Source organism: Schistocerca gregaria, chromosome 6 (genome assembly GCF_023897955.1).
Source record: "Schistocerca gregaria isolate iqSchGreg1 chromosome 6, iqSchGreg1.2, whole genome shotgun sequence".
NCBI lineage: Eukaryota > Metazoa > Arthropoda > Insecta > Orthoptera > Acrididae > Schistocerca > Schistocerca gregaria.
The window spans coordinates 214,340,914-214,355,105 of NC_064925.1; the positions used below are offsets into that span (position 1 = coordinate 214,340,914).

A 14,192-nucleotide genomic window follows, 5' to 3' on the forward strand; every position below is an offset into this window, starting at 1 on the left:
AACTATCACCCAAATAAGTCAAATCTGTAGTTATGTTTAAGACATATAGGATGCAAGCAAAATTTCTATCAGATGACTCTCACAATATTAACTTTTTAAACACATTTCTGATGATACTACAAAATTTTTCTTATGCTGACCATAATAGTAGAATTTGTGGAAATTTTATATGAACGGGGGCTGTCTTGAACAAATTTTGCAAGGCAAAGGTGGTTTAATGCTCACTCTTGTTATTTGTCTGACAGTTTCACCTGTTAAGCACTGTAATAACATGTCAAAACACATAATTAAAAAGGACAACATACATTCTATTCAAATGACTTCTTCGTTTTATGCCATTAATTTTTTATAGTTTATGTAAATGTCCAAGTAAACATTCAGTCCTTGATTATATGAGAAAATATATACAAAAATAATTAACTCCCTTGAATGTAGATGAGTTCGAGAAGGAAATCTAAAAGGATTTAAATAAAATAGCTATGACAGTGGATTTAAAATAAGTTAAACAACTTTTATTGTGTGGTAATAAGCTGTAACAGCTATTAGTAAAAAGATTATAAACTGCTCTTGTTTGCACACATTCACTGCGACACAGCCATAACTATAATGATTTCTTGAGTGCTAAAAAATTGAAGTGTCTTTCATGTGAAAGCTAGTGTAAAGAAATAATACACTGTCCTGGTAAATAAAATCAGGGATTTTTTTGTGCCTTTGCATATACCGGGATAATCTATAAAATTAATGTTACATAAAAATATCAAACATATGTAACTTACTGGAAGCACATTTACAGAACTGCTTGCTCCAAAATTCAGCTGTTCACTTTTAACTATGGTTTCATGAGAAGATCAGTTTATAACTTTGGTAAACAATTGTTGTGGTACAGAAAAAGAGGCAATTGGTGACATCACAAAGATGCCAGAGACAAGACAACCACATGTGCTGCTACAATAAATGCACTGAAGCCCTTAGGTCATGAAATTTCAAGTCTGTTGGTTTCTAGTGCAGACGCCTTGGAATACATACTCACAAAACAAGAAAAAAGAAAAAGAAGAAAAGGAACATGACAAATTACAAGCTCATAAATACACAGATATAAATGTGTTTTCACGATACTACACTGAATTGTCTTCTTCAGTTACTGTCCACACAGAATACTCACCCATTCACACATTTCAAGCACGCGCTCACACAGACACGTACACGATGGCTCACATTTTTTTCCTCGAGTCATTTATAAATAAGACTTATTGAAGATTATCATGTTCAAAACAGTCTAATCACACAAGGGTACATGTGGCCCCACACGTAAGTGCATCTCAAAGTGTTGCAAGAAGATTTGCAACTTCAAGAGCTCAGTCAATGCACCTGCCAACAGCAAGAACTTTTAACTAGTTCCGCCCAACACTTGGCACATGGCTGCAAAGTGAGGAAGAGAGGTCAAGCGACACACGACGCCCGACTGCGGGCAAAAATTCGGACACGTCGGCCAGGTGTAGACCCACGAGGACGGGCGCCATCACTGGGCCTCACCGGGCGTACCGCTCGGTTGAGGTCGGGGGCGGAGGGGGGACGGCTCCGTTCCGTAGAGGAAGTCCGCTCTTGCGCCGCTTGCTGGCACGGCCTCGATGAATGTTGTTGGTCGTGGGAGGTGCAGTCTGTTGTTGCTGCTGTTGTTGTAGAGATGGCACTACTGTCTGGTGAACACCGGTGGGATGGTAAGTCATCTGTTGTGTTACTCGATGTTGTTGCTGTGTTGTCACTGGAAACAAAAGAGTGTGAAAATTTTAAGAACTCAAATTTTAGTTCTGAAAAATGAGATTATAATGTCAGATGAATTCAGTGAATGATGAAAATTATGTACAGACACATTTTCATCGGAGATTATGATTACATTATAGTTCCTTAAGACTAGTTACATAAATAGTCACAAAAAATTGTGTTTTACGTGAAAGTGTTAGGAACTTACCTGCAGACGGGGAGTAGTGTCTTGTGTGGCGGGGCCAGCCCCGTGTTGTCGTCATGCCCCTTGAGAGGTGACGATATCTCCGACCGACTCCAACTATCTGTTCGAAGTCTAACCCTGTTGCATGGTTTGGAAGATTTTCGTACTGAACACTGGTCACTTCCCGCCTCGACGAACTTCTGCTGCTTTCTGAATCCTACATGCACACCCAAAAAGATTTTAGGATACATGCAGAAAAAAATTGCTTCACAAACATTAATATACAAATTTCGTGTAACAACTACTTGCTGTTCCAGCACATAAAATGACGACTAAGGCTTTGTGCCACTCGTGCACAAAACTGAAAGCGTCCCCAAATATTTTTTTTAATTTGCGCTATCATTATAATACACTATTTGATATTATTGTGTAAAAGTAGACATAATGTAGTAGTCATGTTATTAACAAGGTTTTGTACCAAAAAGAAATTTCAGAAGAAAAAACAATAAAAATACAAAGAAACAAAAGGGCCGGCAAGTACTTACTTCCAGGATTTGGAATTCCATACTGCTGATAGGATTAGTGTTTTCACTTTTATATCTAACTTCTGTAACTATTGTATTTGCACAAATACAAGCTGCACTTTTTGCCTAAATTTTGGCTTGAAAAATGATGGTGCAGCCTATAATCAAGGTTTTCCTCTCTGATCATAAATCTTCAATAAAAAATGATATCTACATTTACCTTGCAAGTTGAAATTAATACTATCACAAGTTATTGCACTTACTTTTGTAAACCATCAAAAACTTGTGGAAAACTTTTATCTTGTTCACAAATACAGCAGCTGTTCTTGAAAAACGAAACTGCTGCATCACTGCTTTTCAGCACCCAACATCATTTACTGTAACGCTATCTGGCACATCAAAATAGATGAATGTTGGGTCTACATTCCCTTTTTGGGAATGTAAATAAAAAATTTTCCTTTGAAGCTGCACCAGTAATGCTTTTGTTTCTTTGTATGTTTACTGTTTTTTCTTGTGAAATCTTTTCGTAAGCTTCAGGCAGTTTGTGCAATTTAAGTTCTATGCTGCAAAGATTTCATTGCACAGAGCACCGAACCTACCCATACAAAACTTTAAATTCCATTTGATAAATGACTTTTACGTGCTAAGCGGCCTTCAACTTGAATAATTTCAGTTGTAGGTACTGAATCAATGAAGTCTTATTCCATGTCTTGATATTTGCATTTCTGCCCTCAAAATGAACACTGACTTTTCAAACTGTTTTAAGTTAAAACTTTACCTACAGCATACCACTGACAAGCATCTTTTTGTGTATCTTCATGAAATCTGTCTGTGTGTATCTGATAACTTGAGGTTGTTCAATTATAATGTAGGGTTGCCAACATAATTTAGTGTCTGCATGATGTACATACTAGGAGTATTTTGAAATCCGAGGTAAATTTAGTAGTGCTGCCTGCATCAAGATTTACTTTCTTTTATAATTTTTTGACAAAAGTTTAGTAGTGGCCTATATTCACGCAAATACAGCATTAGTTCATTCGTACAAAAATAGTTTTAGAAGGTTAAAAAGGAGTGGCCGGTCACTCAGATTCCACTAGGGGGATCCACCTGTTATGAGGTTTAGGAGAAACAAAACCATTCCTAGGGACTGAGAGCAAGAACAGGAGTGAGGAAGACATCAAATTAGCTATCCATGTTTGGTACAATCAAATGTTTTTAATGTTTGGTATGTTACATTTGATGGATAAAGACTGTCCTTAGTGGCTAAGTGCAGCTGATGTGAGACTAAGTTGACTATGCACTTCCATTGAGTTGAAAGTTGGCTGTACATCAGTTAACATAAATAACTGAAAATCTTATTTCACGTATTTTCTTGTTAGAAGCAACCTACACAAAGAAGACGAAGAAGAAGATAAACTGGGTCACTGTAGACAATATGGGAGAAAATTGGCAGTAAAAAAAGCTGGACTAGGGCCTGATGTGACACAGGGGAAGCACGTGTGATTCAGGAAATGTTAGATACCCGATAGTCACTGTATTTACTTGTGCCCTGTGTACTAAGCATTGCTTACTTTGGGACACGTCGATTGACAGTGAACAAATAAGGCTGTCACGATAAGTTGAGTGCCTACAAACATGCATTTGGTGTCTCCAAAGGGGTAGTTTCATTACATTAGCAAAATGTTACTGGATCACTTACCTCTCACAAAATATGAACTTTAACATATGAAATGGACTTCTAGAAATAAATTACTCATAATTCAAAGCTTTACAGAGGAGTGAACTCAGATGTCTGCATCTAGAGTGATGGGGTGAGTGCAGTTTATAGGCTTTTAGTTTGGTACAGTTCGTCAAATACAAACAAAACATCATAGTGAAACAATGAAAACAGTAGAAACTGTAATTCATTGTATCTTCCTGTCGCTGGTATACTTAATAAAACATTGCATTACAATGCAGTATTATATATCTACAAATTTCATTCATCACATGTGCTGAATTAATATTTCATTCCATTCCCACATCTAAAATGCCTGCACAGGATCCAATGCAATGTCGATGATGTAAAATATCATTCCACAAACCTTTCTATGACATTTTTCCATGAGGTTTGCTATATTAATCAGGTTCTCGTGATGTACAGTTGATGTCTTGGATGCAAATTGTGGTACAACATACGTCATGTGGATGCCCCCCCTTTGATTATTAACAAACAAATCAACACCAGACTAATTGCCCATAAAGCAAAAATTTGTTGGTGATGACTAAGAAGAAGATGGTGAGACGAGCATGAACCATGTGGTGAACTATCATGGCAACAACAGCATGGGACACAGCGAGCAGTGGAAGAAATTGGGATATGTCTTTGAACAAATGCAGCACACGACTTGCTACTAACAAACATAACAAATAAACTTCTACAATCAAATGAAGACATTTTAGATGTAGTTATTCAGTCGTAGTTTAAGCTCCAACACTACATCTCCCGGTAACTGTATTACGCTCCTGGTACCGATTGTGTACGGGTGACTGTAACTGAGGTATTGTGAGAAGGGTTTAGGATTTACGTCAGATGTAGCATATTGATCTGATATTTATTTTTCTTGTCAAGCTGATGATGTTTATAGCAGTTTTCTTCGATCACACAGGCTGTCGTATGATCTGAGCCTAGCTGCAGTGGCACAGAATCCAGCAAACACCTGCAGTAGGCAGGTAAGTGAATTGCCACCTGCATGTGTCACATATCTGGCACAATTATCAGTTTTTAGGTATCCTGAACCCACACTACTTAAGTGTCAGAAACATTTACCGCCAAAGGCTGAACAAGTTCACCTCAAAGATGACTATGGGACTATGTCGCCTGTGTATTGGGAACTGAAATTTGGTAATTACGTCAAACAACCATTCACTGTGTTTTACTGAAATCGATATTAATCACCAAGTACACAAAATGTCAATACAAACACTACGAAAATCACTGTGCCTTGGAACATATTTGAATCAGAGAGCTTTGTCTTACTGTCTTAATTTCAATTGCAACAGGGTGTCAGCCAACTAACTTTTTGTCTTCTTTAGACATGTCTTAAAAGAAACTGGCCTCAGACACATACGTGTGACAGATAGTAGCTACTGGCATTTAGCAACTCTACAGTGTAGCTATTGATTATTTGTTAAAAATTCAAACAAGTTTCATAACAACTAGTCCACAAATGATTCGTAACAACTAGTCCACAAATGATTGAGCCACAGACATAATGACACTAACAGACAAGCACAAACAAGACAAAACCATCAATTCCAAGGGCTGAATCGAATTCGTTAGCTCAGAGTCAGTGTCTTGGCTCACATGGCTTCCACAAACCGGAGCCACACTATCTTAAGGAGAGATCTAAAGTGGCCAGAATTTTTGACTGACTTCCTCGAGCTGACAACTATTCCTCCTCAGATATCAGTATAAGAATGGCAAGCAGAAATCATATTGTACACAGTTAGTCGCATTTCCTCACAGAGCTTTCAGTTTCAGACAGAATCATCTCTATGAGTGAAGACAGGTTTTCAGCTGGAGATAATGGCAGGAGGTATACTGTGCCACCTGCTAATACTAAGAGATGTCAGAGGGATTATGTTCAAAGAAGCACTATGAACAGAGTTCCTATCTCATGCAGGATAGTGACTGAGAATGCACCTGGAGGACAGAGAGCTAGAACATTAGAGCAAAGCAGCTGCAACGAGAGACCAACTCCTTCAGCTACAATGACACAGTTTGCCGAAGGCTGAGAGAAATTGCACAGCACACTCAAAGATCTACTGTGAAACAGTAACTCTGAAAGGAAAATGTTTTATACCATCTGATACAGTTTCATCTGAATGCAGCATAGGAAAACTTAATTTTCAGCAACATAAGGTGTTTTCCATTAGCAACGATGGTCCAAGAGTTATTTAAAGGCCGTGAGGGACAAGACATTGTGAAGAATATGCAGTGACTATAATGAGAAGTGGGTGGCTATTGGTTTCCTGCAGGAGTTGGATTTCTGTGACAGAAGCAGGAGTACTTCACAGAACTGAAGGAACTACTGATTGCACACAGTACACCAATATAGTAAAGAATACTATGCTTCCTTCAGTGCAAAAAATCAAATGTTAATTACTGCCTTATTGGGCGAGACCCGACGCCATGGGGGTTGTTCGCCTGCCAGGTGAAAGTTGTTTTATTTGACGCCACTTCTGTGACTTGTGTTGCTGATGAGCATGTGTTTTGTGATTTAACATTTAAGTTCTTGATTTGATGGTGGGAGATTCATATGATGAGCAGTTTTGTATGGAGATAAAAGATGGTGTAACTAAGCGAAAGCAGCCTTGTACAGCAAATGAAGAATAAAATCAGCAAGGATATTTTCCGAAAACTTCTGTATCATAAGCCTTTTCCTCATAACCTTTATTCAGTACATTTTAGATCTGTAGGTGGAAACCTATGAAATTCCTGAATTACACACCGATTAATACCAGCACTTTTATGCTTCAGCCAACAATATTTAAAATATATTATTTTTTTGTGAATACAGAATGTGATTAAATACTTAGTGGCAATGAACAATTTGTTAAGCAGGTAGGCAAATTGATTTCGTCTGTAGCAGACTGACTTTGCTATGGTAATGATAAATAATAATTTCAGATGATCATCAGCCCCCCCCCCCCCCCCCCCCCCCATGTGGATGGAATGTAAATTGCTTTCTTGGGCATTAATTTAATGTTGAGTTATGTAAATATCTTTTGTTTCAGCTAAACCCTGTGACAGAGAAATGTAACTATCACACTTAATGGTATATAAACAAAACAGTTTCACTTTAACCCGTACAAAACTGTATAGTGTGTTCTCATGTCTTAGAGCAGTCAAAATGCTTGGATGCTATTGTAAATGTAGCACAATGGCTTTGAGATAGGTCATGGAAACAGCCATCTGTTTCCTCGTAATATCGCTCATAAGCTCTTGCTTAACAAAAAATTGTGGGTCACAAATATAACATAAGGGAATGACATAAGATATGTATATTAGCAATTCCACAGCTGAAATCACTATGCAAGTACTTGGTAACTTCACCAAGACATGGTTTCAGATGATGTGAGAATGGAACAGATTAAACATATAGGCATCAAAGGAAGTTCCTTCTATCTGTTAGTTTATTCAATGTTCACTCATCCATAAATAATGAAAGAACACCCCTTACTAATCATAGGTGGCTTCTTACTTTCACAGCTTACGAATATAGTTGTAGGCATCAATGCAATTCCGGTGCAATAAGGGACTTACTGGAGGAGGCAATTATGCCACTACAGTAGAAATTCATCAGCAGACCCAGATCACCTCCCAGCACTTTAATATTACCACAATAGTTTATTCAAGGGTCACCAGCCAATCTCGGCCTCTGAGATGACGTTAAAAACAATACCACACTCATACTATCAGGTCTTAGCATACACAGCTATCAATCTCCACTTAACTGACTGATTAATTCCCAGCTAAAACCCTACAATGTTGTCAAAAAACTGAGCAAAAAAATTTTCAATACCATGTCCTAGGCAAGTAAGATACGACAGTCACAGGAAATCGAGCCCATCAAAACTCGTGAAAACTTTAGCTACCTCAAGAACAAATATATGAACTATAGTGAAGCTGATAATGTGGCAGGAAGGCCACCTAATTTGTTATTCTCATCCTTTATTTCATAATTTCGCGAAACACTGTCCAAAATTTCCCAATCTTTTTCATACTGCTGAATTTGTACAAATTATAAAAAAGTGAAACATGCAGCTTAGAAATCTAAACCTTCAGATTACCACTCCACTCTTCTAACCATTATGCAGAGAGAGAGAGAGAGAGAGAGAGAGAGAGAGAGAGAGAGAGAGATCATGATAGTCTTCTTTACAACTTTAGCCCATACGTTCGTCAAACTTGGATTTATCTTCATTCTAGAACATAGGAAGTTATCATTTCAACTTGCAAAAGACGAAGATCAGCAATTTTCGGAAAAAAAACTAAGTTGTTTATAAAATTGGTCTTTAATTCTTAGTTAAGCCTAAACAGTAGATAGTGAGCCCTCAAAAGCACATTCTTAAAACTTTTATAGCCTCTGTGCCTTTTATTTGTTGGTTCTAGATGTTATTGCTGCAATTTTATCATTATCGTGTCCATAATCTGTCCCCAAAGTAAGCAATCCTTAACATTCAGGGCTTAGGTGAATGAAGAAAGACTAATGGATATTTTGCATTTCTCAAATCAATGGCGCTTCCTCTGATGTCATTGCCGTGGCCTGATTTTTATGCTGTTATTGCCAAATGGTCTGATTTTTCTGCCGTTTTGTCTACAGTGGCCCAAATTTTTTTTTTTTTGCTGTTGAGTGTACAATAAAACACTTTGTGAAATACACAAAAGTTTAAAGAGAACATGGGATGATTTAAACAGGTTTTAATTGTTCTTGAGGGCATGGTAGCATGGAAGATTATTCTGCCTGCTTTATTTCTATTACTAACTTTTTTAAATTAAAGTAACTTTATTTTCTGCTCTTTTATCTTCGAAAAATTTTTATATGTTTATAGTTTAATGGAACAATGGTTTCTTAAAATTCACATGAACAGTGAAAAGACAGGAAGCTGCCAACTTACAACAACAGCCAAATATACAAGAATTTAATTCCTTTTTTTCATCCTCTTAAGTACACAAAAATTTGGAAAGCATGCCTTCCCTCTCCACTTGAGACGTACTCAGACTCCTGGGGAGATAATTAACAGACATATATAACCAACCGTAACAGGACCTAACGCACTATGTATCTATGAAAGTATTAAGTGATGAACACTAGAACGTGTGAATCTACACTCCTGGAAATTGAAATAAGAACACCGTGAATTCATTGTCCGAGGAAGGGGAAACTTTATTGACACATTCCTGGGGTCAGATACATCACATGATCACACTGACACAACCACAGGCACATAGACACAGGCAACAGAGCATGCACAATGTCGGCACTAGTACAGTGTATATCCACCTTTCGCAGCAATGCAGGCTGCTATTCTCCCATGGAGACAATCGTAGAGATGCTGGATATAGTCCTGTGGAATGGCTTGCCATGCCATTTCCACCTGGCGCCTCAGTTGGACCAGCGTTCGTGCTCAATGGGGGACAGATCTGGAGATCTTGCTGGCCAGGGTAGTTGACTTACACCTTCTAGAGCACGTTGGGTGGCACGGGATACATGCGGACGTGCATTGTCCTGTTGGAACAGCAAGTTCCCTTGCCGGTCTAGGAATGGTAGAACGATGGGTTCGATGATAGTTTGGATGTACCGTGCACTGTTCAGTGTCCCCTCGACGATCACCAGAGGTGTACGGCCAGTGTAGGAGATCGCTCCCCACACCACGATGCCGGGTGTTGGCCCTGTGTGCCTCGGTCGTATGCAGCCCCGATTGTGGCGCTCACCTGCACGGCGCCAAACAAGCATACGACCATCATTGGCACCAAGGCAGAAGCGACTCTCATCGCTGAAGACGACACGTCTCCATTCGTCCCTCCATTCATGCCTGTCGCGAAACCACTGGAGGCGGGCTGCACGATGTTGGGGCGTGAGCGGAAGATGGCCTAACGGTGTGCGGGACCGTAGCCCAGCTTCATGGAGACGGTTGCGAATGGTCCTCACCGATACCCCAGGAGCAACAGTGTCCCTAATTTGCTGGGAAGTGGCGGTGCGGTCCCCTACGGCACTGCGTAGGATCCTACGGTCTTGGCGTGCATCCGTGCGTCGATGCGGGCCGGTCCCAGGTCGACGGGCACGTGCACCTTCCGCCGACCACTGGCGACAACATCGATGTACTGTTGAGACCTCACGCCCCACGTGTTGAGCAATTCGGCGGTACGTCCACCCGGCCTCCCGCATACCCACTATATGCCCTCGCTCAAAGTCCGTCAACTGCGCATAGGGTTCACGTCCACGCTGTCGCGGCATGCTTCCAGTGTTGAAGACTGCGATGGAGCTCCGTATGCCACGGCAAACTGGCTGACACTGACGGCGGCAGTGCACAAATGCTGCGCAGCTAGCGCCATTCGACGACCAACACTGCGGTTCCTGGTATGTCCGCTGTGACATGCGTGTGATCATTGCTTGTACAGCCCTCTCGCAGTGTCCGGAGCAAGTATGGTGGGTCTGACACACCTGTGTCAATGTGTTCTTTTTTCCATTTCCAGGAGTGTATTTAAAATAGAAAACGTAACTGTCGTATCTCCTCTACCTGAAAGATTTTCTTCTGTTACTAAAGTAATTCATGAATGTCTGAAGTGCCTCAGCTTGTATACATCATCTATGAAGAACTGGATGGATGCAATTTTTTATTTTATTGTACTCCCACTTTTATGATAAGCACAGAATATTGACACCTCTACATTTTGGCAATTGTTAGTGCTGTTTTGTTTTTATCCTTTATCACGGTCTCTGTACCTTATGATATGGTGAGATAGATTATAATAAAGCTGTTTCACTCAACATGTGCAGCAGAACATCAAAATACACAATATTCACCATATTGCCAAATCTACCATCACACAGTTTGACAAACACATTTAACAGTGCCGTATATGGTCCAATAATTGACAAATATAGAAAGTTTGACAAACTATTATTGTATACAGAGTGCGTACAAACATTAACAGAAGTAGTTCACTTTAATGAAGGGAGTGTAAGTTGCTTTAAATTACGAAACTACAATATGAAATGACACACACAATGGAAATGAAAATAACAACATGGTCATCCAAACACTACTCTCACATGAAAGTCAACTTAAACAGCTGATGTTGTAACCCTACTTATCATTGTATGTTGTACTGCCAACACCTGGTGCACAAGAAATGCTGTGATACACCTCATTTCAAGTGGATGCTATAGTTCAAATCTGGGTTGGTTAAACAGTTATGAGTCTTGTCTGTGCTGAATTATTTACCCATCTGAAGTTTTTAAGAGTTTCTTTCTTACAATATCGAAAATGATATTGGGAACATTGGATGGCTCTGGAAAGGAAACAAGAGCAACTGCAATAAGGACAAGCAAGAAATGGATTTCAGTGACTATTAAAACAGTTACATAAAAGGCATGAGGAGAAGACCAACCATCACTTCACCAGAGACCAACTGGACATTCGACAGGAACAAATAGGTGATTTTTTTTTTTACAACTATGAATGAGCAAGTAAAACAAGAAAAACACTCAAAAGGAGAAAAATTAAAGACTATATTTCAACTTCAACACTAAATGAAGACAAAAGGAGCTTAACGGCAAGTGAAATCTATGTACCTGAGGAGGGTAAACATCTCAGAAGAAATACATAACAAACTTAACAATAACCAAACGGCAAATTTTTTACCGAGTGATCCAATCAAAATATGAATGGAAATGGTGAAATATATGTTTAATGATAATACAAATTTTTACTCAGGATGTTGGCATTTTCAATAAACAAAGAATAACCGCTGTCATTTTCAAAAAAAATCTGGATGCATCCAACATGGTGCAGGAACGAACATCCTGTAGTCAGGTTCCAATCACTACATTATTCTACAGACCATAGTTCAGTTCTTGCATATGACTTATCAATTAGCACTTAGCATGCAGCTGTCTTAATATTACGGTGATTGCGGGAAATGGGAATGAGTAACTACTGTAATATTATATCACACCAGTTACAAAGATTTTCCATGGTGTTCACCATATATTTACAGTCCTACAAACATCTGTGAGGTCAACAGACTTTGTGACTGCTTGGTGGCAGAAATGGCATCACTGGAAAAATTTGTCATTTTTGAAACCTTTGTTACTGATTTTGCTTTACAACCATTAACTGACATTCAAGCTCTGTCTATTTCATATGGTTTTGTATTCAAAATGTGCAGTAAACAGGAGAAATATTTGGAGCAAATGATTTGCAATGCCTTGTGAGGCTACATATGATGAAAATGAAGTATTTGATGACAACTAAAAATCGTAGTAATTCTAGACTTTTTTTTGAAGATAAGCTGATGCATACATTTATCATGCTATGTTCAAAAATTGTGTTGTTACCAATGGTTTTCCTGGTTACACCAGGAAATTAATCTGAGCATAGCAGTCCAAGGACTCTGTGTATTCATGTTTCAATTTTTATCACTGTAACCACTAAATTTTGTTTGTAACTTTTTTTTTGTTACGTAAACTGGTTGCGAAAGAAATTTAAAGAGAAAAATCATGCCTGTTTATGTATTTGAATACTATAACGCCTTTTCAACTTTTTTGTGACAAAAAGTATTCAGTTGAAGTTTCATCTGTATATTAAAATTTAAAAACACAGATGTCTAATAAAAGTACGAAGACCAACAAACCTTGAAATACAAGTTATGTAGTTTACTACTGTCACTTGCAACTGTAACAGAAGCCTTATTTAGACCAGTGACATTTGATTTCGAAACGTTTCCAGTGGTCAGGTTTATTTGTCTTACTTCATTCATAACATTTTTCTACACACAAAATACATTTATGTTTTTATACAGTGCTTGTCAGCTGCCGTATCATTATCATGTACTCTGAGATGGCAGCTGACCAACACAATATAAAAAAAGAATTTATTTTATGTACATGAAAGAGCTATGCACAAAAAGCCAGCATACTTGTGTAAGAACATTAAGAATGAAGTCTGAAGCGAAAAGATGTGACCAATAAAGATGCTTAAAATAAAGCAAGATGTGTATGATCTAAATAAGACATATTACAGCTGGAAACGATGGTATTAACCTATGTAATTTCTGTAACTGACTGCAGTAAAGGAAAGAAGACAACATGTAATCCTAATATTTTTTCGAAATTCCAACTACATATCTGCACACACATGCTGCGACTTCCCAAGACAACACAGATTTTAGCCAGTTCAAAGATAATGCCCACTAACTAAAAGATGAACACTAAGTATTGATGTGTACTGTGCACTGTTTTCTTTGTCATTGTTAATACTTTTTCTCATTTGTTGTTATGTGCTATTTCTGTCCACTATGGCATACGTGAAGGATCATTGAATTTTTAGTGTGATTCTGTAAATTGACAGTAGTTACACCGATTACTGTAGTATAAGACTCAACTGTCTTACAGAAAAACCAAAGAAGTTTTCTACTGTTACAGCTACATTTCAGATTTCTGCTATATGAAAGCAGCAGAACTCAATTTGGTGATTGTACGTGCAATTTAAAGCTTCAGGATACATCTTCAATGGGAAAGCAACAGTTGGCCTGCAGTGACTGAAGAAACAGCTGATTGCGTATGGCTGAGTTTCGCACATAGCCCACAGAAATCTAAGAAACTCAGCAAGCAAAGTCTTGAACATACGATAACAAACCGTTTGGAAGATCTTAAGGAAACAATTGAAGCTGAAGCCTACAGCTTGCAACTGCTGCAAGCCAAGTAATCTGCTTTGAATTTTAAGCACAGTTGCAACAACTTATGGAAGAGGATGGGTTACGGGGGAAGTTCATTTTCAGTGAAAGCAACAATTTTTGTGAACAACATAATTAACAGGCACAGTGTGTGAATCCCGGTGACAGCGAGCCCTCACACTATCGTACAGGACATTCGAGACTTACCAAAAAGTTAATGCATTCTGTGCAGCCTCACTCTTAGAAGTTTGTGGTCTCTTTTTCTTCTGTGGAAAGGCCA

General features: G+C 38.6%; 1 protein-coding gene across 2 annotated transcripts in view; it reads right to left on the reverse strand.

Moving 5' to 3' along the window:
* Positions 1 to 210: 210 nt before the first annotated feature.
* LOC126277949 (terminal nucleotidyltransferase 4B-like) overlaps positions 211 to 14,192 on the reverse strand; it is a 48,452-nt gene continuing 34,470 nt past the window's right edge. For both annotated transcript variants that reach the window (XM_049977547.1, XM_049977546.1), the window contains exons 8-9: positions 1,970 to 2,162; positions 211 to 1,762 (exon numbers count right to left, since the gene is read on the reverse strand). In XM_049977547.1, coding sequence (XP_049833504.1) covers positions 1,530 to 1,762; positions 1,970 to 2,162 — 426 coding nt within the window. In that variant the 3' untranslated portion in view covers positions 211 to 1,529. The remainder of the gene's footprint in view (positions 1,763 to 1,969; positions 2,163 to 14,192) is intronic.